This window comes from Stegostoma tigrinum, chromosome 9 (assembly GCF_030684315.1).
Source record: "Stegostoma tigrinum isolate sSteTig4 chromosome 9, sSteTig4.hap1, whole genome shotgun sequence".
Lineage (NCBI taxonomy): Eukaryota > Metazoa > Chordata > Chondrichthyes > Orectolobiformes > Stegostomatidae > Stegostoma > Stegostoma tigrinum.
In genome coordinates, this window is record NC_081362.1 from 96,172,507 (window position 1) to 96,200,469 (window position 27,963).

The following is a 27,963-nucleotide window of genomic DNA, read 5'->3' on the forward strand; positions in this document are numbered from 1 at the left end:
ACACATCACACAGTGTGGGAAAACTGCATTGTCATTTCATAGAATAGTCATCCAAGATGCTCCTTATTATTCTCCTTGTGACCACATTGACTCTCTCTGCTGATGCTGGTGAGTATGGGTTCTGTTTGATTTGACCTGACTGGAGGGCTGCTGTGGTTTGTGTTTCTGATAGTATCTTATTTGTGGGTATTTCTGTGCCTTGCAGGAGCTCAGGCTCATCGTTAAATTTTGAATAGTCCATTCCCTGTGATTTGTGTTTCAGCTTCTTGTACGTCCTCGTGTGTATTCCTCAGACAGATGAGACATTGTTCACTCAGATTTCAGGAATGGAATTGTTCTCTTTGGTGCTTTGTTGTGTTTAGATGGAACACATTCTGTGGTTGTCAGCTGGCACTGGGAATACTGGGATGAGGTTAATCAATAAAATGAGCTTGGAAGTGTGCAAATGAGGAAAGAAATCTCCAGGTGGAGAAAGAGAAGCTGTTTTCACTAGAAGTCAACCCAGAAAAACAAGAGGGACCATGAATACAAAGAAATCCAAAGAGATCAAATGAAGAACGTAGGAGGAATGTGTTTCTGTGGGAAGTGGTGAGAATGTCGAGCCCCATGTTAAAGCTGGTGGGGACTGCCCTGACCACCACATGTCATTGATCGCTCAATGAATATCTCTCATGTGGCCACCTTTGTAATTGATGAGGATTCAAGAACAAATTACTGAATCTGAGAAAAACTGCAGAAAGTTGCAACACAAAGAAAGGTCAGGGAACTTGTGCACGAACCACAGAAAACTAGTACACACGGACAGCAGGTAATCAGAAGGGCAAATGGAATGAGACAGCAAGAACCACAGATGCCGGAGTCAGAGACAGCGCAATGTGGAGCTGGAGGACCACAGCTGGCCAGGCAGCATCAGGCCAGTAAGAAAGTTCATGTGTCAGGTCTGGCCGCTTCTTCAGAAATGGGGGAGGGGGAAGGGGGCTCAGAAATAAGTAGAGAGAGGAGGGATGGGGCTGGGAAAAGGTAAGTGGGATAGTGATAGTTGAGTGCTGGCAGGGAGAGGTGGGGATTGGTCAGTGGGATGGGTGGGGTAGATAGTTGGGAGAGAAGATGGACAGGTTGTATCAGGTCATGGAGGCGGAGATGAGAGGAAGGGTTGGTTTTGGGATGAGACTAGGTGTCGTGAGATTTTAAAACTGGTGAATTCTATGTTTAAGCCATCAGGCTAAAGGCTCCCTGGGTGGAATATGAAGTGTTGCTCCTCCAGTTTGCGGGTGATGTCATTGTGACACTGGAGGAGACCCAGGATGGACATGTCACCCAGGGAGTGGGACGGGCAGTTAAAATGTTCGGCAATCAGAAGGTGTTGTCGTTTGTTGTGAACATAGTGCAGGTACTCTACGAAATGCTCTCTGACTCTACGCTTGTTCTCACCAATGTAGAGGAAGCCATATTGGGTGCAGCAGATACAGTGGACAGTGGCTCTTATTTTAAGTGGGGGACGGGAGAATAAGAGTTGGGAAGTTTTACTGCAACTATACGATGTGCCAAAACTGTCAGTAATTTTGGTTCCTTTATTTAAGAAAATATATCATTTCATTGGAACTAGTTCAAAGAAAGATCACCAGGATGATTCCTGGCATGGAGGAATTGGCATATGACCAAAAGCTAAACAAGTCGGGACTCTACTCACTGGAATTTAGAAGAATGGGAGATAATGGGCAGCACGGTGGCTCAGTGGTTAGCACTGCAGCCTCAGAGGGTCAGGGACCTGGGTTCGTTTCCAGCCTCGGGCGACTGTCTGTGTGGAGTTTGCACATTCTCCCCGTGTCTGTGTGGGTTTTCTCCGGGTGCTCCGGTTTCCTCCCACAGTCCAAAGATCTGCAGGTTAGGTGGATTGGCCATGCTAAATTGCCCGTAGTGTTCAGGGGTGTGTGGGTTATGGGGAGATGGGTCTGGGTGGGATGCTTCAAGGGACAGTGTGGACTTGTTGGGCTGAAGGGCCTGTTTCCACACTGTAGGGAATCTAATCTAATCTCATTGAAACAAGTAGAACTTTTAAGGACATAACAGGGTAAGTGCAGAGAGGATGTTTCTCCTCATGGGAGTGTATAAGACCAGAGGGCATTATCTCAGAATAAAGGAGAACCAATTTAAGACTGAAATGAAGAGGAGTTTCTTCTCTCAGAGAGTTATGAGTCTTTGGAACTCCTTGCCACAGAGAGCTATGGGGAAAAGTTCTTGTGTATATTTAAGGCAGCAATCAATATATTTTTGAGCGTTAAGTAAATCAAGGGTTATGGACAAAGGGCAGGGAAGTGAATGTGAGGAATATCAGATCAGCCATGATCCTATTGAATGGCAGTGTCTGGCTCGAGGGGCCGAATGGTCTACTCAACCTGTCCATCTTCACCCATCCCACTGACCAATCCCCACCACTCCCTACCGGCATTCACCTATCATCTTCCCACCTACCTTTTATCAGCCCCACCCCTCCTCCCACTTTTTATTTCCCAGATCCCTATCCCCTCCCCATTTCTGAAGAGGAGTCCCAACCCAAAACGTCAGCTTTCCTGCTCCTCTGATGCTGCCTGACCTGCTGTGTTCACCCAGCTCCACACTGTGTGGTCTACTCCTGTTCCTATTTCTTCTGGTGTTATGGTCTTAGGGCAGACTGACAGTCAGACATAAGATGTGAGGCTGGATGAACACAGCAGGCCAAGCAGCATCTCAGGAGCACAAAAGCTGACGTTTCGGGCCTAGACCCTTCATCAGAGAGGGGGATGGGGGGAGGGAACTGGAATAAATAGGGAGAGAGGGGGAGGCGGACCGAAGATGGAGAGTAAAGAAGATAGGTGGAGAGAGTGTAGGTGGGGAGGTAGGGAGGGGATAGGTCAGTCCAGGGAAGATGGACAGGTCAAGGAGGCCACCCGAAGGTTGCAGGAACAGCAACTCATATTCCGCCTGGGAACCCTGCAGCCATATGGTATCAATGTGGACTTCACCAGTTTCAAAATCTCCCCTTCCCCTACTGCATCCCTCAACCAGCCCAGTTCGTCCCCTCCCCCCACTGCACCACACAACCAGCCCAGCCCTTCCCCCTCACCCACTGCATCCCAAAACCAGTCCAACCTGTCTCTGCCTCCCTAACCGGTTCTTCCTCTCACCCATCCCTTCCTCCCACCCCAAGCCGCACCCCCCGCTACCTACTAACCTCACCCCAACTCAGGCAAAAGCTAACTGTCATGTTCACAAGCTCAAAACATACCAGGGCAACAACTGAGTGTTTTAACAAATACACCACTGTTGTTCCAAACAGGGGAAAGACATAAATCAAGGAATTTCAAACTAATTGAGTGAATATCAAAATTGAGACTGAAGGAATGTGAATGAGGGAACATTATTGAAGTGATGTAGAAGCAAGATGAATAACAATGCAATTATTATCTTTGCAAACATGTTGGGAAAGACCAATATGGGCTGAAGAGTTCTGAAGGAAGGTCACTCGAGTTAAAATGTTAACTCTGATTTCTCTCCCCAGACACTGTCAGACCTGCTGACCTCTTCCAGCAATTTCTGATTTTGTAATCAACATAGACTGGTTGATTGTGAGGTAGATCGGTGGGATGAGTGAAGATGGACAGGTTGAGTAGGCCATTTAGGATCAGTAGGATCATGACCAGTCTGATATGCCTCACATTCACTTCAACCAGTTTATTTTGCAGAAGGTCTTTTTTTAATATTTATTATATTCCCTCCAGTGTAGAAACAGGCCCTTCGGCCCAACAAGTCCTCACCACCCCTTGAAGCATCCCACCCAGACTCATCCCCCTATAACCCACACACCCCTGAACACTACGGGCAATTTAGCATGAGCGATCCACCGAGCCTGCACATCTTTGGACTGTGGAAGGAAATCGGAGCACCCAGAGGAAACCCACGCAGACACGGGGAGAACATGCAAACTCCACAGAGTCACCCAAGGCTGGAATTGAACCTGGGTCCCTGACGCTGTGAGGCTGCAGTGCCAACCACTGAGCCACCACGTGGCCTGTTGTTTAGCTTCTGTGCATTTCTCCTTTGCCAGGACCTGAATGACTAATATACAGAAAGCTTCTAGTCACACGACAATTTATAACAAGGTAATTCGAGAAGGGACCTGGTGTGAAAGCAGAACTCTATGTATAGAGGTGGATTAAGATTCATTGCGCTCTTGAGAGTCAGTAACTCTGAAAAAAACCAAAAGTGTTTGAAATGAGACTGAGCTGAACTGTTTTTTTACAAAGCTGTATATATCTCTCTGGCAAAACCTGGCAATGTTTTCAAAGCTTAAACAGACCACAGTAGCCTTACAGTGCAGAAAGGGCAAGAGTTAGACGAAGAAGCATGTCATGACCATGTCATGGCAAAAACATAAACCAGAAAGTAAAAACAATTCCTTTACTTTACATTTTATAGTCACTAAGTCATAGCAAAAATTCTCTGGCCAAAATCACCAACTCAAAAAGCTAAAGTGCATGAAAACATAATGAGCAGTGATGATGAAAAGATAGCAAAAAGTACAAGGCATTAGTGAGATCGCATCTGGAGTAGTGTGTACAATTTCAGTCCCTTATTTGAGGAGGAATGTTGTTGATTTGGAGACAGGTCAGAGGAGGTTCACAAGACTGATTCCAAGGATGAAAAGATTGCCTTATGAAGAAAGGTTGAGCAGTTTAGGTTGGTACTCACTGGAGTTCAGAAGAATCAGAGAAGATCAAATGGAGTTGTATAAGATGCTGAAGGGATTGGCAAAGGAGATGCAAGGTAAATGGTTCCCCTTGTGGAGCAATCTAGTGCTAAAAGGCATCATTTTAGGACAAGGGGCAGAAAATTTAAAATGGAAATATGGAGAAATCACTTTTCTCAGAGGCTCATGAATCTGTGAGATCATTCCCCCAGAGTGCTTTGGACACTAGGACACAGAGGAAATTTAAGGAGAAAATAGATTTTTGATTACCAATTGGTTGAAGAGTTATGAAGAATGTCCAGGAAGGTGGCTGTGTGTCTGAGATGAGACCAGCCATGATCATATTAAATGGTGGAGCAGGCTTGAGGGGCTGAATGGCCTTCTCTTGCTTCTCGATCTTACATTGTTTCGGCTGTGATTCTGAGAGGGAATGTGTAAGTGCTAGAGATAAGAAACTTCATTTCTAAGGAATTCTTTCTTTACCAGAAAGTAAAACTTTAAAAAAAAATGTTAACATATATTTGTGAAACTTGCTGGAAGACTCTCCACTTGCCTGGATGAGTGCACCTTTCACAGCTCTCAAGAAGATTGAGAACATTTAAGAGTAAGCAGTCTACATGATTAGCTGAGATAACAAAGTGTAGAGCTGGATGAACACAGCAGGCCAAGCAGCATCTCAGGAGCACAAAAGCTGACGTTTCAGGCCTAGACATTTCTTTTGGTTGATTGTTTGATTGCTTGATTTATTGTCAATTGAACTGAAATACAGTGAAAAACCTTTGTTTACGAGCAGGAGAGGCAGATCATAGTAAACGAGGATGTACAGATCCAAAAGAATTAGAGAGAAGTATACAGGTTACTTGCACAGGGCATGTGCAAGGCGAGATCAATAACAGGATCAACATTATTTGAAACGAGAGAGTCTATTCATCATGGAGAAGGTGTAGTTTTGTAAATCTTTATGGATTACAGTCGACAGATCAGAAAGCTGAGGATTCAGTTGCAATGGGCATTGAAGAAGTATTTAGATGTACATTTGTGATGCCGAAGTGATGGGCCAACTACTAGAAAGTGGAATTATAATTGGTCGAAGAGAGCAGGAACTGCAGATGCTGGAGAATCTGAGATAACAAGGTGTAGAGCTGGATGGACACAGCAGGCCAAGCAGCATCAGAGGAGCAGGAAGGCTGATGTTTTGGGCCTAGACCCATCATAGAAGGTAGTTGTTGACTGGTACGGATTCAATGGGCAAAGCTCCTTTCTCTATCCATCTTTGTGACTCTTTGGTTCTAAGATATCCACTCATAATGAATTGTTAGAACATAGAACATAGAACAGTACAGAACAGAACAGGCCCTTCAGCCCACAATGTTGTGCCGACCATTGATCCTCAGGTATGCACCCTCAAATTTCTGTGACCATATGCATGTCCAGCAGTCTCTTAAATGACCCCAATGACCTTGCTTCCACAACTGCTGCTGGCAATGCATTCCATGCTCTCACAACTCTCTGTGTAAAGAACCCGCCTCTGACATCCCCTCTATACTTTCCTCCAACCAGCTTAAAACTATGACCCCTCGTGTTCTATTTTGAATTCTTGTTCTTCTGTATACAAGAAGTTTTATGAAATGTCGAGATTTCACTTTTTACGTTGCATTTGATAATTTATACGTGATGTTTCTTTGCCCCTGACAGCAGAGAGACCCATCCTGCTCCAGTCTCCAGAAGTGCACAGTGTGATGGAAGGCGACTCTGTCAGATTTCAGTGTAAACTGGAGAATGCTAATGTCAGCAAACTCATTGTTACTTGGTACAAGAATAGATCCAGCAAACAGGAGCTGATAACATACGATGCACAGGGCCATGTCTACCGTCACCCTGGAGTGACAGCACGTTTCCAACCTTCCAGGGATATCTCCAATAACAGCTACATCCTAACCATCACAAATGTGGAAGCTAGTGACAATGCTGTCTATGTCTGTAGTGTGCGGGGATCGAGCTACGGGGCAGGAACCCAGCTGAACATAACCGGTAAGTAAATATTAGCTCCCACTGACAGGCTCACAGGGACAACATCATCACCAGCCAGGTTAATGAACAGGGGAAGGGTGTAGTGTGGGTGAGTGGGGAGGTGGTGGTGAAACGGGGAGATGAGAAACCCTGGAAGGAACTGCTTCACGCTTTGGGGATTTGTCAGAAGAGCAGGAAATGAAACTGTTGTGCTAATGTTCAAGCTCTCTCCAACCTTGTTGGGTGGCAATACAGTTCGTAACTTGGCTGAAGACTGCTCTTCAACAGAGAAACGTGAGTCAGTGTGTGATCTGAAAATACATCACGGACTTCCACTTGTATATGGAAGCTGCTTGGAGGCACATCCACTGATTTGTGAGGGGCGGCTCATCTGTGAATGAGAAAAGGGATACTGGTCTCTGCGGAGTTAGTTCACAGGGAATGTGTGTATTCTTTTGTTCCAGTCTTTGTGATTTTGTATTGATGATTTAATGGAATGTTCAACAGAGAAAATGGGGAAGTTTGTTCAGGCTGTGTTTTCTTGATGGGTAGATGTTTAAGTCGTGGGGAATAGGGGCTGTCTCATTTTAACTGCATTTACTAACTTCTTTTCAGTAGATACACTCTTCCATTTCTTTCCAAGTGTATTACTTTACTTGTGTGCATATTTGATGTACGTTCTGATGATTTTCAGGGTAGTAGGTAATGAAATTCAATTTTCTTACAATCATGTAATAAAATTCAATTTTCTTTCAATCATCAAAGAAAACTTGTGAATAAATTCATACAGTGTGGGAAAAGGCTATTTGGCCCATCAAATCTGCACTGGCCTTCTGAAGAGCATTCCACCCAAACCCAGGCCCCATTTTTTTCCCCATAGATGTGACAGAGTGAGAAGGGAATTAAAAGAGAAGCATTGTTACGGAGGGGAAAATGCCGATCCCCTTAGATAATTGAACTAAAACACAAGCCCTAATCTGATATGAGATGTGAGTAAACCGGTTGATGTGGTGTACATGGATTTCAGCAAGGCATTCGATAAGGTTCCCCACAGTAGGCTATTGTACAAAAAGCGGAGGAATGGAATTGTGGGAGATACAGCAGTTTGGATCGGAAATTGGCTTGCTGAAAGAAGACAGAGGGTGGTAGTTGATGGGAATTGTTCATCTTGGAGACCAGTTACTAGTGGTGTACCGCAAGGGTCGGTGTTGGGTCCACTGCTGTTTGTCATTTTTATAAATGACCTGGATGAGGGCGTAGAAGGATGGGTTCATAAACTTGCAGATGACACTAAGGTCGGTGGAGTTGTGGAGAGTGACGAAGGATGCTGTAGGTTGCAGAGAGACATAGATAAGCTGCAGAGCTGGGCTGAGAGGTGGCAAATGGAGTTTAATGCAGACAAGTGTGAGGTGATGCACTTTGGTAGGAGTAACTGGAGGGAAAAGTACAGGGCTAATGATAAGACTCTTAGTAGTGTAGATGAGCAGAGAGATCTCGGTGTCCATGTACACAGATCCTTGAAAGTTGCCACCCAGGTTAACAGGGCTCTTAAGAAGACATATAGTGTTTTAGCTTTTATTAATAGTGGGATCGAGTTCCGGAACCAAAAGGTTATGGTGAAGCTGTGCAAAACTCTGGTGCGGCCGCACTTGGAGTATTGTGTACAGTTCTGGTCACCGCATTATAAGAAGGATGTGGAAGCTTTGGAAAGGGTGCAGAGGAGATTTACTAGGATGTTGCCTGGTAAGGAGGGAAGGTCTTACGAGGAAAGGCTGAGGGACTTGAGGCTGTTTTCATTAGAGAGAAGAAGGTTGAGAGGTGACTTAATTGAAACATATAAAATAATCAGAGGGTTAGATAAGGTGGATAGGGAGAGCCTTTTTCCTAGTATAGTAACGGCGAGCACGAGGGGGCATAGATTTAAACTGAGGGATGAAAGATATAGAACAGATGTCAGAGGTAGTTTCTTTACTCAGAAAGTAGTAAGGGAATGAAACGCTTTGCCTACAAACGGTGGTAGATTCGCCAACTTTCGATACATTTAAGTCGTCATTGGATAAGCATATGGACGTACATGGAATAGTGTAGGTTAGATGGGCTTGAGATCGGTATGACAGGTCGGCACAACATTGAGGGCCAAAGGGCCTGTACTGTGCTGTAATGTTCTATGTTCTATGACAGGAGTAGGTGTTCTCCTCTAACAATTACCCCCAAAATACTCAGAAAAATTCACCTTTCCTGTCCTAATCTATGAAAAGAAAACAAATCTCTGATACAAGATAATAAAATGTGAGGCTGGATGAACACAGCAGCCCCAGCAGCATCTCAGGAGCACAAAAGCTGACGTTTTGGGCCGAGACCCTTCATCAGAGAGGGGGATGGGGTGAGGGTTCTGGAATAAATAGGGACAGAAGGGGAGGCGGACCGAAAATGGAGAGAAAAGAAGATAGGTGGAGAGGAGAGTATAGGTGGGGAGGTAGGGAGGGGATAGGTCCGTCCAGCGCAGATGGACAGGTCAAGGAGGTGGGATGAGGTTAGTAGGTAGGAGATGGAGGTGCGGCTTGGTGTGGAAGGAAGGGATGGGTGAGGGGAAGAACAGATTAGGGAGGCAGAGACAGGTTGGACTGGTTTTGGGATGCAGTGGGTGGAGGGGAAGAGCTGGGCTGGTTGTGTGGTGCAGTGGGGGGAGGGGACGAACTGGGCTGGTTTTGGGGTGCGGTGGGGGAAGGGGAGATTTTGAAGCTGGTGAAGTCCACATTGATAACATTGGGCTGCAGGGTTCCCAAGCGGAATATGAGTTGCTGTTCCTGCAACCTTTGGGTGGCATCATTGTGGCACTGCAGGAGGCCCATGATGGACATGTCGTCTAAAGAATGGGAGGGGGACTGGAAATGGTTTGCGACTGGGAGGTGCAGTTCTTTATTGCGAACCGAGCGGAGGTGTTCTGCAAAGCGGTCCCCAAGCCTCCGCTTGGTTTCCCCAATGTAGATGAAGCCGCACCGGGTACAATGGATGCAGTATGCCACATTGGCAGATGTGCAGGTGAACCTCTGCTCAATATGGAGAGTCATCTTGGGGCCTGGGATAGGGGTGAGGGAGGAGGTGTGGGGGCAAGTGTAGCATTTCCTGCGGTTGTAGGGGAAGGTGCTGGGTGTGGTGGGGTTGGAGGGCAGTGTGGAGCAAACAAGGGAGTCACGGAGAGAGTGGTCTCTCCGGAAAGCAGACAGGGGTGGGGATGGAAAAATGTCTTGGGTGTTGGGGTCGGATTGTAGATGGCGGAAGTGTCGGAGGATGATGCGTTGTATCCGGAGGTTGGTGGGGTGGTGTGTGAGAACGAGGAGGATCCTCTTTGGGCGGTTGTGGTGAGGGTGGGGTGTGAGGGATGTGTTGCGGGAAATGCGGGAGACGCGGTCAAGGGCGTTCTCGACCACTGTGGGGGGAAAGTTGCGGTCCTTGAAGAACGTGGACATCTGGGATGTGCGGGAGTGGCATGCCTCATCATGGGAGCAGATGCGGCGGAGGCGGAGGAATTGGGAATAGGGGATGGAATTTTTGCAGGAGGGTGGGTGGGCGGAGGTGTATTCTAGGTAGCTGTGGGAGTCGGTGGGCTTGAAATGGACATCAGTTACAAGCCCTTTGGTCCTGGAACTCCCTACCTACGTCCGTGACACCACCCACACCCTGCACTTCCTCCAGGACTTCCAATTCCCTGGCCCCCAACACCTCATTTTCACCATGAACGTCCAGTCCCTATACACCTGTATTCCGCATGCAGATGGCCTCAAGGCCCTCCGCTTTTCCCTGTCCTGCAGGCCCAACCAGTCCCCCTCCACTGACACCCCCATCCGCAGAGCCGAACCCGTCCTCACCCTCAACAACTTCTCTTTCGATTCCTCCCACTTCCTACAGACAAAGGGGGTGACCATGGGCACCAGCATGGGCCCCAGCTATGCCTGCCTCTTTGTAGGTTACGTGGAACATTCCCTCTTCCGCACCTACACAGGCCCCAAACCCCACCTCTTCCTCCGTTACATTGATGAATGTATCGGCGCCGCCTCTTGCTCCCCAGAGGAGCTCGAACAGTTCATTCACTTCACCAACACCTTCCACCCCAACCTTCAGTTCACCTGGGCCATGTCCAGCACATCCCTCACCTTCCTGGACCTCTCAGTCACCATCTCAGGCAACCAGCTTGTAACTGATGTCCATTTCAAGCCCACCGACTCCCACAGCTCCCTAGGATACACCTCCTCCCACCCACCCTCCTGCAAAAATTCCATCCTCTATTCCTAATTCCTCCGCCTCCGCCGCATCTGCTCCCACAATGAGGCATTCCACTCCCGCACATTCCAGATGTCCACGTTCTTCAAGGACCGCAACTTTCCCCCCACAGTGGTCGAGAACACCCTTGACCGCGTCTCCCGCATTTCCCACAACACATCCCTCACACCCCGCCCCCACCACAACCGCACAAAGAGGATCCTCCTCGTTCTCACACACCACCCCACCAACCTCCGGATACAACGCATCATCCTCCGACACTTCTGCCATCTACAATCTGACCCCACCACCCAAGACATTTTTCCATCCACTCCCGTGTCTGCTTTCCAGAGAGACCACTCTCTCCGTGTTTCCCTTGTTTGCTCCACACTGCCCTCCAACCCCACCACACCCGACATCTTCCCCTGCAACCGCAGGAAATGCTACACTTGCCCCCACACCTCCTCCCTCACCCCTATCCCAGGCACCAAGATGACTTTCCATATTAAGCAGAGGTTCACCTGCACATCTGCCAATGTGGTGTACTGTATCCATTGTACCCGGTGTGGCTTCCACATTGGGGAAACCAAGCGGCAGCTTGGGGACCGCTTTGCAGAACACCTCCGCTCGGTTCGCAATAAACAACTGCACCTCCCAGTCGCAAACCATTTCCAGTCCCCCTCCCATTCTTTAGATGACATGTCCATCATGGGCCTCCTGCAGTGCCACAATGATGCCACCCAAAGGTTGCAGGAACAGCAACTCATATTCCACTTGGGAACCCTGCAGCCCAATGTTATCAATGTGGACTTCACCAGCTCCAAAATCTCCCCTTCCCCCACCGCACCCCAAAACCAGCCCAGTTCGTCCCCTCCCCCCACTGCACCACACAACCAGCCCAGCTCTTCCCCTCCACCCACTGCATCCCAAAACCAGTCCAACCTGTCTCTGCCTCCCTAATCTGTTCTTCCCCTCACCCATCCCTTCCTCCCACCCCAAGCCGCACCTCCATCTCCTACCTACTAACCTCATCCCACCTCCTTGACCTGTCCATCTGCGCTGGACGGACCTATCCCCTCCCTACCTCCCCACCTATATTCTCCTCTCCACCTATCTTCTTTTCTCTCCATCTTCGGTCCGCCTCCCCCTCTCTCCCTATTTATTCCAGAACCCTCACCCCATCCCCCTCTCTGATGAAGGGTCTAGGCCCGACACGTCAGCTTTTGTGCTTCTGAGATGCTGCTGGGGCTGCTGTGTTCATCCAGCCTCACATTTTATTATCTTGGATTCTCCAGCATCTGCAGTTCCCATTATCACTGATACAAATCTCTGATCCACCTTATAGATAACAAGAAGCAATTTATTTATTAAATCGTAACAATGAATAAATTATCAGAATTATTAACAAACAGGCATTTCCCCCTTAGATGAGTAACTACTTCCTAACTCGTCTGAATTCTACTGGAATAAAGTTCAAATAAACAGAAGTACCACCCCAGAAGTGCTCACGTACCACCCCACCAACCTCCGGATTCAGCGCATCATCCTCTGTCACTCCCACCACCTGCAATTCGACCCCACTATCAAGGACATTTTTCCCTCCCCACCCTTATCAGCCTTCCAGAGGGACCACTGTCTCCGAGGCTCCCTTGTCTTCTCCCACCTATCTGCTCCTTTATCCAGATGAAATAAACTTGCTATGAACAGATATCCCGCAACTTCATCCACAGTTGTCTGCTAAACAGATGACAACAGGTGGAAACAGTACACCCTAACACACTGGGCACACTTCCCTACCCTCAAGAACATATCAGAACTGACAACCAGACTCATAAGACGACTAGGAACCATAGCAGCACGCAAGCCAACAGCCACACTACGTCAAACACACACAAGGATTAAAGACCCCATTCCTACAACATGCAGAAATAACTCAGTTTACAGAATACCATGCAATGACTGCCACAAACATTACATCAGGCAGACATGAAGGAAACTCGCCATCAGAATACATGAACATCATCTAGCAGCAAAACAGCACAACAAATTCTCCTCAATATCGGTACATGCAGACAATGAAGGCTATCAGTTTAGCTGGGACAACATAATCGTAGAAGCCCAAGCCAAACATAGACACACATGGAAATTCCTAGAGGCATAGTTCTCAACCACACAGCAATCGATAAACATGTAGAATTGGACCCCATATACACAGCCATTTAGAACAAAACCTGAAATGACACTATTCACCATAACGGACCAGACGGTGGAAATTCCAAGTGGACTGGAACAATATCGCTTCATCGGAGGCCTCAATGATGATGTTTCCTCACAGGGTGATGAAATGGCTGAATGAAAATGAGCCAGATCAGCGAGAAAGTCAACAACCTCTGGAAGGGACCACAACAATCTTTTCCCCACAGTCAATTCTATCTCCCTGCATTCAATTCATGAATTCACTACACAACTTTGTAACAGACAACGATTGCCCAACCTCACCTCTAAGACCCAAAAGAAAGACGGTTGTACTTGTTGTAGGGCAGTCATCTCCACCCCAGGACATCTTTGCAGGAGTTCCGCAGGACAGTGTAGTTGGGCCAACCATCTTCACTGCTTCATCTTCCCTCCACCATAAGATCAGATGTCCCATCAGTGAGTGATCAGGGTTGGTTTAGATCTTTTTCCTGTGGTTGACCTGTTTCTGTGTTTCCAGTCCCTGCAGTGGGAATGAACAGAGAGCTGTGGATAGTCTGGATCAGCGTGGGAGCTGCCCTGGGAGCTACTCTCATCGCTGGAGCTGCTCTTCTCTTCTGTATCAGATGCACTCGGTCTGGAAAACAGTCATCTTGTAGGTGGAAATCAATCTTTCACTGAAACGGCCACATTAGGAAGAGTTTTCCTCATGATTGAAGGTTGGGGTGGGCAAAGAGAGGAATGTTCAAAATACTCAGAGCAGCCTTTGTGGAGAAAGAGAGTTCAAATCAGTTTTTCATCAAAAATGTGAGGCATTAGAGATGGAGAGTTTTTCACAGAAGTACATTACCCAGGGGAAAGACTGAAGCTGTCTTGTCTGCTCAATTTCCAGCTGCATTTTCTGATTTTGTTTCAGATTTCCCAAATCTACAGCATTTTAACATCCACTCTCTCAACCACTGATGCCCAAAACCAACAGTGTGTCCCTTCTATAAGACACACCACACAAATTCACCAAAGATCTTCACACAGCATCTTCTAAACACATGGCCACTTCCACCTGGAAGGACAAGAGCAGCAGATACATGGGAACACTACACCCTGCAATTCCCCTTCAAGCCAGTCACCATCCTGACTCAGAAATATTTCATTGTTCCTTCAGAGTCACTGGGTCAAAATCCTGGAATTCCCTCCCTAAGGGCATTGAGGATGAACCCACAGCACATGGGCTGCAGCAGTTCAAGAAGGCAGCTCATTACCACCTTCAAGGTGTAGCTAAGGACAGGCAACAAACGATGGCCTTGCCAGTAACAGCTACTTCCCATGAGTGAATGAAAAAAGTGTTAATTTTAATTATTTGGTGCCAATTGCCCTCAATAGACAAGGTCTCTTTTCCTAGGGAGTTGGATTTCAGGACTAGGGGGTATAACTGTCAGGTGAGAGAAGAAAGATTTTAAAAAGACACGGGGGCAATTTCTTTGGCACAGAGAATGGTTTGTGTGTGGAATGAACTCCCAGAGGAAGTGGCAGATGTGAATACAATTGCAACGTTTAAAAGACATCCAAAAAAGTACATGAATAAGAAGTGTCTGGAGGGATATGGGTCAGGTGCTGGCAGGTGGGACCGGTTTAGGTTGGAATTATATTTGGCAAGGACTGGTTGGACCAAAAGGGCTGTTTCCATGCTGTACGACTCGATGGCTAATTGAGTTTGACAGTCTTTCCAGAAGGTTGTTATTTCTGTCCTTCTGTGTAGCCTCAGTCTTGGTGACATTTGATCTTTTTTTACTTCCAGCTTCACCTGTCTGTCCTGCTGATAATTTGCCAGCCCCAGATAATGAACCCGTCTCTTTCTCTGGAGACACACAGGTTGGTTGAGTTGTTTTGTGCAAGGTGTTTCTCAGCTCATTTGGCTCAATGTTTCAGATGGGAAGAAGGACAATGCCAATGGTGTTCGTACTCGGTGGACCAGCTTTTGGCATTTTCCAGAGGCTATTCTTCCTGTCTTGCCCATGCTTGAAGAATGGTGTTCCTCACACTGTGTTGAACTGATTGCCTCCCTATAATGGAGGCAGACACAGTTATATGACTTTGAAAGAAGCAGGATTTGATCTGTGGGGAGACATTCACTCTCATGTTGCAATGTTGCGCTGAGCCACAAGGTCACACAGTCCAGGCCACTGGACAAATAGACAGCTTCAGCAAGTGCACCCAACAGAGTTGCAGCATTTTTCCAAAAGCAGAATGACTTCTGGCTGTGGGATGTCGGGTGACAGAACAGGAGTGTAATCAAACCAAGAAGTGCAGACGCTGTCAATCTGAAACAAAAACAGTAACTGTTGGAGAAACTCACAGGCCTGGCAGCAGCTGTGGAAAGAAGAACAGAGTTCTCTGATGACATGCTCTCAGAAGGGGTCACTGGACCCAAAATGTTAACACTGTTTTCACTCCAAAGATGCTGCCAGACCTGTGAGTTTCACCAACTCTCTGTTTTTGGTTGTTAAAGCAGATGTGTTGGGGAGTATTTCTAAATATTCAAACATCATGCAGCCTTTGTTTTCCAATTGTGGGAAGATAATGGCTACTGATAAACGAGGAGGCCGACTCAACGATACAGAGTTTCAGGCAGCATGTAGACTATTCTAATCATGTGATAATGTCAATGCTGCCCACAGCAATGCTGAAAAAACTGCAGATGCTGCAAATCAAGAAGTTTCTGGAAAAGCTCAGCATCTGTGAAGAAAAAAAGATCAGAGTTAGCATGTTGGGCCTGGTGACTGTTCCTCAGAACATGTTGCCCAATGTTGTAGTGAGGCAAGCAGGTCCCGGAGAGGCAATGTCTTTGGTCTGGTAATCCAGAGCTGCTGGTGACATCTAAATGTTATTCATAAAATCACAAAGAGAAAATTAGTCTCAGTGATGGTAATAATTGTTATCAAATTTTGTAAAAACCCATCTGTTTACTAATGCCCTTCAGGGAAGAAAATCTGCTGTCCTTACCCAGTCTGGCTCACATGTGACCCCAGGTCATATCGATGGGGTTAGCTTTTAATGGCCCTATGAAATGGCCAAGTGAGACTCTCAGTTCGAAGTTACTTTGAGAGTGGGAAACAAATGCTGGTCATTTCAGTGATTCCCTCATAACATGCAGGAAAATATTTTTTAAAAAGATCATCTGCGCATAGAATTTACGGCAAGACTTAAGCATCAAATGAGGCATTGAGATAACCAAGTTAAGGCAAATCTTTCTCCGGTTGCACCTCTCCATGAGTCACAGAATAAATGTTAGTGCTTTATCTGGTTTGTGATATTATGTTGGGTTTAAAACAGAAAGTTCCATCAATCAGGTTCTTTGATAAACAACAATGTTATTGAATAATTATGAAACATGATATATTTGGCAAAGATGAAATGATTTTCTCACACAGTTAAAAATATGAAAGTATAAACATTTACTTCTCTATATACACCAAAACACACAACCATTTTCAGGAAGAAAAGGGAGCAAAATTCACTTCTCTGTCTGAAGAGATTCATGTGAGCAAAAATAAACAAGCATTTCAGGCTGATATGGCTCATTGTTGAAGATATGTATATTTTTTAATTCATAAATGGGATGGGGGCGTTACTGACAGGTCCCAGTCAATACCCAAAGAACAACATCAGCTGTGGGTCTAGAGTCACATCAATACCAGACCAAGATTCCTTCTCTTAAGGAATTTAGTGAACCAGACAATTTTCTCCCACAAAAATCAATTCGTTTCTTAATTCCTGTTTTATTTTTCTTTATTCATTCAAGGGATGAGGGTGTTGCTCTCCAAGCAACATTTATTGCCCATCCCGAATTGCCCAGTTGGCAATTCAAAGTCAACCACATTGCTGTGGGTCTGGAATCACATGTCGGCCAGACCAGGTAAAGATGGCAGTTTCCTTCCCTAAAGGACATCAGTGAACCAGGTGGGTTTTTCTGACAATCGACAATGGATTCATTAGATTGTCAATTCCAGATATTTATTGAACTCAAATTCCACTATCTGCCGTTGTGAAATTCAAACTCGGGTCCCCAGAACATTATCTGGGTCTCTGGATTAACAGTCCAGCAATAATACTATGAGGACTTTGCCTTCCCCACGAAAGTGTCTGGCCTTCTGTCTTATGTAGACAGCTGTCCTCAAATAGAGGCAGTTGTCTGTGGGATTTTTGCAAAGCCCAGTTTGCTGAGGAAAGGCAGCATTGAGGATTCCTCCAGTCATTTTACAAGGGAGTAATGAAGATTCACAACAAGAAGGTCTACTAAAATCCAGTGAGCTGATCTGAGCTCTCCTTCCCTTCAGACAGCTGAGCAGTAGTTACTCTGGATGCAAACGTGACCCAGAAAGCAGGCCAAGGGGATAGTAGGGTCTTCCGTCAAGAAACAATGGGATTCACAGGATGCTTTGTTGAAAAGAATGTCACTGTTTTTTTCATTGACCCCTTTAAAACAAAACACTGCCCAATGGTGCCGCCTCAATTTCACAAGAACTATTATACAGGAAGCTCCCAGTGGGAAAAAGTCTTTGGTCTTGTGCACCATGAGTAAACGACTCAGCAGGTTCAGGGGAATTGAGTGGAGTTGAGCACATCAAAGACCAGCCCAAGCAAAGCTAGTTTCTCTGAGAGGGAATGCTACATTCCATCACTAAAAAGGACAAATTTGAAAACAAAACCTTCTTTCAATATGGAGTCAGCTGCTACAGGAATGTCTCTGCTTTCAACCCCAATTCCCTGAACTGAACACCGGGTACTCAGAGATACCCTGCTTTGAGAGACCTGCTGAACATAGAAACATCAAAAATAGGAGCAGGAGTAGGCCATTCAGCCCTTCGAGTCTGCTCTACCATTCAGTATAATCATGGCTGATCATCCAATCTAGTGCCCTGCTCCTTCATTCTCCTCATACACTTTGATCCCTTTAGTTCGAAGAACTATATCCAACTCTTTCTTGAAAACATACAATGCTTTAGCTTCAGTTACTTTCTGTGGCGAAGAATTCCACAGGCTTCCCAGTCTCTGGGTGAAGACATTTCTCCTCATCTCCATCCAAAACGGCAAACTGTTTAACCTTAAAATTTGACCTGCGGCCCCAGACTTTGTCATCAGGAACATCCTTCATGTATTTACCCGATCTATTCCTGTGGCTTTTATAGGCTTCTATGAGATCTCCCATCCTTCTTCTAAACTCCAGTGAATATAATCCCAACTGATGCAGCGCTTGCTGCACATCAGTTCTGCCACCCCAGGAATTAGTCCAGTAATCCTTTGCTGCTCTCCCTCATTACCAGAACATCCTTCCTCAGATAAAGAGATGAAAGCTATTCTCAATATTGCAGGTATGATCTTACTAAGGCCCTGTAAAGTTTCAGCAAGACATTCCTGCTCCTGCACTCAAACTCTCTCGCTATGGCGGCCAACATCCCATTTCCCTTCTTCACAGCCTGCTCCTCTGACGTGCTTCATTTCAGTGTCTGATGTACAAGGACCCCCCAGGACTTGTTGCACCTCCCCCTTTCCCAATCTATCGCCATTCACATCATAACATCTTCTTGTTTATGATTCCAAAATAACTTCACATTGATTCACGTGAAACTGTATCTGCTATGCATTTGCCCATTTTCTTAACTTGGCCAAATCACACTGAAGTCATTTGCCCACTTTATAGATCTTTCCCTATCTCTACACAAAATATTTGTGTCTTTCTCACTGCCTTTCCATCGCTTTTTTTCCGTTGTCTGCAAATTTGGCTGCAGTAGGTTCACCTCCTTCCTCTCAGCCATAGGTCCCCAACCTGAAAAAGAATCCCTTACTCCCTCTCGCTATTTTTGGTCCATTTGCCAGTTCTATATTCACACCAACACACTATCTCCAACATGGCGGGCTCTTATCTTATGACTTAACCTTTTACTGGGTACCTTGTTGATCATGCTCTGGAAGTCCAACACCTGATATTTGATTAGAGCGAGGTTAAAATATTGAGTATTACGCTCCTCAACATCACCTTGCTGATTTCTTCCCTTTTTTTCGAAGGTTCCCCAAAAGGCTAAGAAGTTGATAAAAACCCAACCAGACACCTGTAATTCACCAAATGATGGAAACATATTCATTTCAAGCCAAAACCCGACATACCACAGCATAGAGGCAAAGTCTTACAGCAACAGCCAAATGCAGGGGACTGAAACGGTTCCAGGAGAATGCAGGAATCACAGAGAACTGAAGAAACAGCAACGGAAATTTGCAAAACACAATCCCCAGGGTCAGTCGGCACCAAAGTCTCGCCGGAAATCGACACTGAGGCGGTTCTTGGCCTTTGAGAATCAAACACCAGGAATGAGCAACCAGATCACACTGACACCAACTGATGAAGGAATCTATGCAAATCGCAGTCAGATTAGCCACACTCTCCACAAAAAGGTGATGGTTTTGTGTTGATACAGCTTTCTCCATGGCACTGTATTGCCGCTTCGTATGGAATCATGTGATTGCACAATAGAATCGGGTGGAGTCAGCACAGCTTCATCAAGAGGAGATCATGCCTGAAAAATCTCACAGGAAGTAATGAGCAAGTTAGACTAAGGAGAACTAGTGGACGCAATATATTTGCATTTGCAGAAGGCCTTTGAAGAGGTGCCGCAAAAGAGGCTGCAAAATAAGATAAGAGACCATGGTGTTAGTGGCAAGGAACTGACATGGAGAAGGGATTGGCTGACTGGAAGAAGGCAGAGAGAGGTGACAAAAAGGTCTTTTCAGGTTGCCATCCAGACACTAGTGGAGTTCTGCAGGCGTCAATGTTGGAATCACAGCTATTCATGTTATACGTTAATAATCTGAACAATGGATCTGCGGACATTTTTGCTACGTTTGCCAATGACACAAAGCTAGCTGGGAGGAGAGGTAGTGTTGAGGAAGTGAGGAGATTGCAGAAGGACCTGGACAGCTTGGGGAGTAGGCAAAGACATGTAAGATGGGAAATAATGTGAGTGAGAGTGAAGTTGTGCACTTTGATAATAAGAATAAAGGAGTGAAATATTTTTTAAATAGGAAAGGTTTCAGAAATCTGAGGTACAAGGGGACATTGAGGGCTACATTAGGATTCCATGAAGGTTAACATAATTTTAGTTGGAGTTGAGGAAAAAAAATACACTGCGAGCTTCCATTTCAAGTGGGCTGGAATACAAGAGCCCAGATGTAATACTGAGGATATATAAAGCTCCTCATATGGAATGTTGTGAGAAGTTTTGGACCCTGTATTCAGGGAAGGATGCTTTAGCCTTGGAGGGAGTCCAGGGGGCATTTACAAAAATGATCTGGGAGATACAGAGCCTGTCATATGAGGAGCAGTTAAAGGCTTCAGGTCTCTAGTTGATGGAGTTTTGAAGGATGAGGGAGACTTGAGTAATACTTGCAGAAAACTGACAGGCCTGGATAGAGTGGATATGGGAAAGACGTTTCCGCTAGGAGGACAGAGTCGGAACTGAGGACACCGCCTCAGATTGAAGTGTCGAGCCTTGAGAACTGAGATGTGGAGGAACATCTTCAGCCACAGGGTGGTAAATCTATGGGATTTATTGTCACAAAGAGCTATGAAGGTAAAATCACTGAGTGCATTTAAGGGGGAGATAGATAAGTTATTGGATCAATGATTACAGGGAGAAGAATGGAGTTGAAAAATATTTCTGCCATGATTGAATGGTAGAATGGATTTGATGGGCCAAACGGCCCAATTCTGTTCTTATATCTTATGTTCCTCTTTCCTCACGATATTATTAATATCTTCATCCTCATTAAATGACAGTCATTATCAGCCCAGTCGTTTCGGGCTCCATTCATGCAGAGCAGGACTCTGCATCCTATCGGCGCCCATCATCTGGCTCCAACCATTTGTTTGTAAAATACAGGAATCCAGTGATCTAGAAGCAGACTCCAACTCCACATCTGTGGTAATTATTTCATTGATCATGGTATTTCAAACCAAATCACTGATTGGTATCAAGATATTAATTACACTCAATGTAATGACTAAAACCAAAACAATGCCTCATCAAACCTAATTACTCTATCAAAGTGGAATCTTAATCTATACATTGACCTTTTGTTTCAGAATTTTGAGCCATGATATTAAGTCAGTGAACAAAAGGTATGTTGCCACTAAACCCTACCTGCTAAGAGTTAGCCTTTATCCCTGAGTCATGGAGTTTAATGATCTGCAGCCAGCGCCCTGAGAAATTCACAGAATTTTTGTTTGCTTTATGTGAGGGAGAAGGTTTATGAAGATTACTTTGATGACAAAGCTCAGGAAGAGTTTTGAAAGGAGCTTCCGGACCAGCATGGACTGTTGGGGCTGAATTTCCTGTTTCGATGCTATATTTCCCCTCCAATATGCAATGTAACATCCCCACAGTGGGGACAAATAACTTTCTCATGATGACATGGTCTGAGCTCTGCTTGGCCACAATCAAACACATCTCAAGCCTCGAATTCCAGGGCTTCTCATAGTAAATGGTTGCAATTTAATTATTGAGACAACATGACTATAAAGAGACCTATTCACTCCAATGGAATAGTTACTTGCTGAATAGCTGGAGTGAAGATGTTTAGAGTTATGTTTTGAGGCTGTGGTTCACCTGTGGTACTCATTTTCACAGAGGGCTGTGGAGGATAAGTCATAGAGTGTCTTAATCACAGAGATTGACAGGTTCTTGATTAGAAAGGGAATCAACAGTTACATGGAGAAGGCAGGAGAATGAGGTTGAGAAACACATCAGTCGTGATCGACTGGGAAAGCAGTCTCGATTGGCTGAATGGCTTAATTATTCTCATTTATCTGATGGGAATGTGGAAATATCGGTGTAATTAGGGACCCCCGCAGGTGACTATTAGCAGAAACCTCATTGTTGAATGAATAAGAATAACAGTCTCTGCTGCTGACACATGGGAACACAACATACACCACCCTCACTCACCAATCATTGTACCCAGTGAAGATGCCGCATCAACAATGAATCGTCCCCTCTCCTTTCGGCTGACATTTGTTTTCCATCCCTCATTAGCCTTGAACTGAAGGTCTCACTTGACCATTTCAGGCGATAGTTGAGAAGCACCCACATTCTTGTGGGTGTGGAGTTATCTTTAGGCCAGATCATCTCAGGACAGCTGAATCTCTTCATTAGTAAACCTGATGGGATAGCAAGAACTGCAGATGCTGGAGTCAGAGACAACACAGTGTAGAGCTGGAGGAACACAGCAGGTCAGGCAGCATCAGAAGAGCAGGTAAGTTGAGGTTTCGCGTCAGGACCTTTTTCAAAAATGAGGAGGGTGAAGAGAGCTGGGAAATAAATAGAGAGGATGCGTAGAGTTGGGAAAGACCGGTGGAATGGTCATTGGTGAATGCAGGTCAGGAGTGGTGGGGATTGGCCAGTGGGATGGGTGGGGTGGTAGGTGGGAGAAAAGATGGACAGTTTGTGTCAGGTCAAAGATGTGGGGATGAGAGGGAGGATTGAACATTGGTTAAGTATGTTGTCGAAGTGTTTCATGGCACATGAGATTACCAGAGGGTTGCAGTGGAAGAGAGATCAATTGAGGTGTTTCCTGAGGGGGCAAAACAACTTTTTCAAGATGGCCATCCTTAGATGAGGCTTCATTGTGGAGTTATAACTTACTCAGGGATAGTAAGAACTGCAGATGTTGGAAACAGAGAACACACAGTGTGGAGCTAGAGGAACACGGCAGGCCAGGCAGGATCAGAGGAGTAGATAAGTTGTCTCTGACTCTAGCCCTCCAGTTCCACACTGTGTTTGGTCTTGTGGACCATGAATAAGAGGTATCACAGCTTCAGAGAAATTGATTGGGATAGAGCACAGCAGATCAAGACCAAGGAAAGCTAATTTCTCTCAGAGAGAATGCAGCATTCCATCACCAAAACGGACAAGTTTGAAAACAAAATCTTCTTTCAATGTGGAGTCAGCTGCTACAGAATGTCTCTCAGTCCAAACCCCATTCCCTTGACTGTCTACTGGCCTCTCAGACTGACACTGCCCTGTGAGAACTATTTGACATGGAAACATCAAAAATAGGAGGAGGACTAGGCCATTCAGCCCTTCGAGTCTGCTCAGCCATTCAATATAATCATGGCTGATCATCTAACCCAGTCCCTCCTCCTTCATTCTCCCCATTCCCTTGATCCTTTTAGCCTGAAGGACTGTATCTAACTCTTTCTTGAAAACTTACAATACTTTAGCTTCAACTGCTTTCAGTGGCAGAGAATTCCACAGAGTCCTCATTTTCTGAGTGAAGACAGTTCTCACCCCCTAAATGGCAGACTGCTTATCCTTCATCTTTGACCTGTGGTTCTGGACTTTGTCATCAGGAACATCCTTCATGTATTTATCCTGTCTATTCCCGTAGGTTTTATAGATTTCTATGAGATCCCCCGTCCTTCTTCCAAACTCCAGTGAATATAATCTTAACTAATGCAATTGCTTCCTGCACGTCAGTTCTGCCATCCCAAGAATTAGTTCGGTAATCTTTTGCTGCACTCCCTCATTACCAGAACATCCTTCCAGTGTTAAGGAGACCAAAACTCGTCTCAATATTGCAGATGTAGTCTTAATAAGATACTGTAAAATTTCTGAAATATATCCCTGCTGCGGTACTCGAGCTGTCTCACGATGACGACCAACATCCCACTTATTTTCCACGCTGACTGCTGCCTACGTGCTTTCTTTCAGTGTTTGGTGTGCAAGGATCCCCAGGTCTTGTTGCACCTTCCCCTTTCCCAATCGATCAGCATTCAGATAATAATCTGTCTCCTTGGTTTGGTTAACCTCAACTTGATCCACATGAAACTGTATTTATCACGTACTTGTCCATTTTCTTAACTTGTCCAAATCACACTGAAGGCATCTGCCCACTTTATTGATCTTTCTGTATCTCTCTGTAAACTACTTCTGTCCTTCTCACAACCTGCCTTTCCATCCCTTTTAATGTTGTCTGCAAAATTTGGCTGCAGTAGGTTCACATCCTTCCTCTCAGCCATCAGTCCCCAACCTGAAAAAGAACCCCTTACTCCCTCTCGCTATTTTTGGTCCATTTGCCAGTTCACTAGCCACATCAATGTACTAGCTTCGACACGGTGGTCTCTTATGACTTAACTTTTTACTGGGTACCTTGTTGATCACGCTCTGGAAGTCCAACACCTGATATTTGATTAGAGCGAGGTTAAAATATTGAGTATTACGCTCCTCAACATGACCTTGCTGATTTCTTCCCTTTTTTTCGAAGGTTCCCCAAAAGGCTAAGAAGTTGAAAAAAACCCAACCAGACACCTGTAATTCACCAAATGATGGAAACACATTCATTTCAAGCCAAAACCCGACATACCACCGCATAGAGGCAAAGTCTTACAGCAACAGCCAAATGCAGGGGACTGAAACGGTTCCAGGAGAATGCAGGAATCACAGAGAACTGAAGAAACAGCAACGGAAAATTGCAAAACACAATCCCCAGGGTCAGTTGGCACCAAAGTCTCGCCGGCAATCGACACTGAGACGGTTCTTGGCCTTTGAGAATCAAACACCAGGAATGAGCAACCAGAGCACACTGACACCAACTGATGAAGGAATCTATGCAAATCGCAGTCAGATTAGCCACACTCTCCACAAAAAGGTGATGGATTTGTGTTGATACAGCTTTCTCCATGGCACTGTATTGCCGCTTCGTATGGAATCATGTGATGGCACAATAGAATCAGGCAGAGTCAGGCCTGCTTCATCAAGAGGAGATCATGCTTGACGAAGGTGGAAGGCCAGGTAGTGTTGAGGAAGTGGGGAGGGATCAGAAGGACCTGGACAGTGAGGGGAGTAGACAAAGGTGTGTAAGATTGAAAATAATGTGAGAGTGAGTGAAGTTATGCACTTTGATAATCAGACTAAAGGAGTGAACTATTTTCAAAAGGGAAAGGTTTCAGAAATCTGAAGCACAAAGTGATATGTGAGGGCTATATTAGGATTCTCTTCAGTTTAACATAATTTTCATTGTGTTTTAAGACAAATATAATGTTAACTTCCATTTCAAGAGGGCTTGAATACAAGAGCCCTGATGTTAAATTGAGGTTCAATAAAGCTCTAGTGAGACCTCGTTTTGAACGTTGTGAGCAGTTTTGGTCCCTGTATTCAGGGAAGGATGTTCTGGCCTTGGACGGAGTCCAGGGAAGGCTTAAAAAATAGTCTGGGAGATATGGAGCTTGTCTATGAGGAGGAACTGAAGCCTCTGGGTCTGTTGTTGATGGAGGCTCGAAGGGTGAGGGAGGAATTTGACTGAAACTTGCAGGACACTGACAGGTCTTGATAGTGTTGAGAAAGGGAAGATGTTTCCTTGAAGAGACTAGACTCAGAACTGTGGTCACGACCCTTTATAACTGAGATGTGGAGGAACATCTTCAGCCAGAGGTTGGTAACTATATGTGGCGCTTTGTTACAAAGGGCGAAAAAGGCAAAGTCACTGAGTGGGTTGTAGAGAGAGAGATTGATAAGTCTTGAGGCAAAGTTTAGAGAGAGAGAAATGGGGTTGAAAAACATATCAGCCATGATTGAATGGGAGAACTGACCAGATAGGCAGAATGTCCTAATTCTGCTCCGATATCTAATGCTCCTGCTTCCTTATGGTCTTATTCACACCTTCATCCTTGCTACACAACAGTCATTATCAGTCCAGTCATTTCTGGCTCCCTTCATGTAGAGCAGGACTCTGAATCCTAAAGGCATCCATTATCTGGTTTTAACTGTTTGTTTTTAAATTACAGGAATCCAGTGACCTACAAACAGACTCCAACTCAACATATGTGGTAATTATTTCATTGATCATGATATTTCAAACTAAATCACTGTTTAGTGCCAAGACAGTAATTACACTCAACATAATGCTAAAACCAAGACAATGCCTTTTTAAGTCTAACTCCCCAATCAAAGTGAAATCTTAATCTATGCATTGACCTATTGTTTCAGAATTTGGATCCACGACATTAAGTCAGTGAACAAAAGGTACTTTGCTGTGGAACACTATCTACTAAGAGTGAACCTTGATCACTGAGTCATGGAGTTTAATGATCTGCAGCCGGCGCTCTGAGAAATTCACAGAACTTCTGTTTGCTTCATGTGAGGGAGAAGGCTTATGAAGATTATGTTGATGAACCAACTTGGGAGTAGTTTTGAAAGGAACTTCCAGACCAGCATGGACTGGTGGGGCTGAATGGCCTGTTTCTGTGCCATATTTTCCTGCAATATGCAATGTAACATTCCCATGTGACTTTCTCCTGATTACATTGCCTGAGCTCTGCATATTCACAATCAATCACACCTGAAGCTTCGAATTCCAGGGCTTCTCATAGTAAATGGTTCCAATTTACCAAACTAGGCATTTAGTTATTGAGACAATATGACTCTAAAGAGACATACTCATTTCAATAGAACAGTTACTTGCTGAACAACTGGAGTGAATTTGTTTAGAATTCTGTTTGGAAACTGTGTTTCATCCCTGGGACTCATTTCCACTGAGGGCTGTAAAGGCCAACTCATAGATTGTCTTAAAGACAGAGATTGACAGGTTCTTGATTAGAAAGGGAATCAACAGTTACATGGAGAAGGCAGGAGAATGGTGTTGAGAAACATATCAGCTATGATCAAATTGTGGAACAGTCTCCATTGGCCGAATGGCCTAATTCTGTTCGTTTATCTTATGGGAATGTGGAACCCCCTCAAGTGACTATCAGCAGAAGCCTCATTGTTGAACAGATAAAAATATACACAACATACTCCCCCTCCTCACCTCAGCCAATCATTGTATCATTGTACCTAGTGATGCAGCATCAAAGGTGAATCTTCCCCTCTCCTCTCAGGCTGACATTTGTTGTCCATCCCTCATTCGCCTTGAACTGAGTATCTCACATGACCATTTCAGAAGGTGGTTGAGAGGCAAACACATTGTTGTGGGTCTGGAGTCACATTTACATCAGATTATCTCAGGACAGCTGGGTCTCTTCCCTGAAGCGCGCTCGTAAACCAGATGGGATAGCAGGAACTGCAGATGCTGGAGCCAGAGACAACACAGTGTAGAGCAGAAGGGACACAGCAGGTCAGGGAGCAGCAGACAAGCTGGTAAGTTAATGCTTGGTGTCAAGACCCTTTTTCAAAAATGGGAAGGGTGGAAGTACCTTGAAATAAATAGAGAGGAGGGATGGGGCTGGGGAAGTGAAGTGTGATAGTGATAGGTGAGTGCAGGTTGGGAGTGGTGGGTTGGTCAGTGGGATGGGTGGGATGGATAGGAGGGAGACAAGTTGAACGACTTGTGTCAGGTCAAAGATGTGCGGATGAGAGGGAGGGTTGAACGTGGGTTAAGTATGTGGTTCAAGATTTTCAGGGAGAGGAGATTACCAGAGGGTTGCAGTGGGAGGCAAATTCACTGAGTTCTTTCTTCAGGCAGGTGGAGAACTTCTTCAGGGTGAATATCTTTGGAAGAGGCTTCACTGTGGGGTTGTAACTCACTCAGAGATAGTAAGAACTGCAGATGCTGGAGACAGAGACAACATAGTGTAGAGCTGGAGCAGCACAGATGCCAGGCAAGATCAGAGGATCAGGGCTGTTTTCTCTAACTCCAGCCGTCCAGGTTAACACTGTTGTCTCTGACTCCAGCATCTGCAGTTCTTACTATCTCTGAGTAAGGTATAACACCACTGCGAAGCCTCTTCC

The 27,963-nt window shown here is 45.3% G+C and overlaps 1 protein-coding gene across 1 annotated transcript; it reads left to right on the forward strand.

Moving 5' to 3' along the window:
- LOC125454654 (uncharacterized) lies at positions 1-27,387 on the forward strand. Its single transcript, XM_048535649.2, has 8 exons — positions 1-108; positions 6,422-6,757; positions 13,710-13,844; positions 14,985-15,058; positions 19,253-19,636; positions 24,503-24,886; positions 26,022-26,063; positions 26,224-27,387. The coding sequence occupies exons 1-8, from the start codon at positions 57-59 to the stop codon at positions 26,242-26,244; spliced, it is 1,428 nt and encodes a 475-aa protein (XP_048391606.1). The 5' UTR covers positions 1-56; the 3' UTR covers positions 26,245-27,387.
- Positions 27,388-27,963: the final 576 nt, after the last annotated feature.

Excerpts from the sequence above, each read along its gene's own strand:
- LOC125454654 (XM_048535649.2), top strand. The coding sequence starts at position 57 with ATGCTCCTTATTATTCTCCTTGTGACCACATTGACTCTCTCTGCTGAT. Across the intron at positions 19,637-24,502 it reads GCCACACTCTCCACAAAAAG|GTTCCCCAAAAGGCTAAGAA; the intron begins GTGATGGTTTTG and ends TTTTTTTCGAAG. Across the intron at positions 24,887-26,021 it reads GCCACACTCTCCACAAAAAG|GAATCCAGTGACCTACAAAC; the intron begins GTGATGGATTTG and ends TTTAAATTACAG.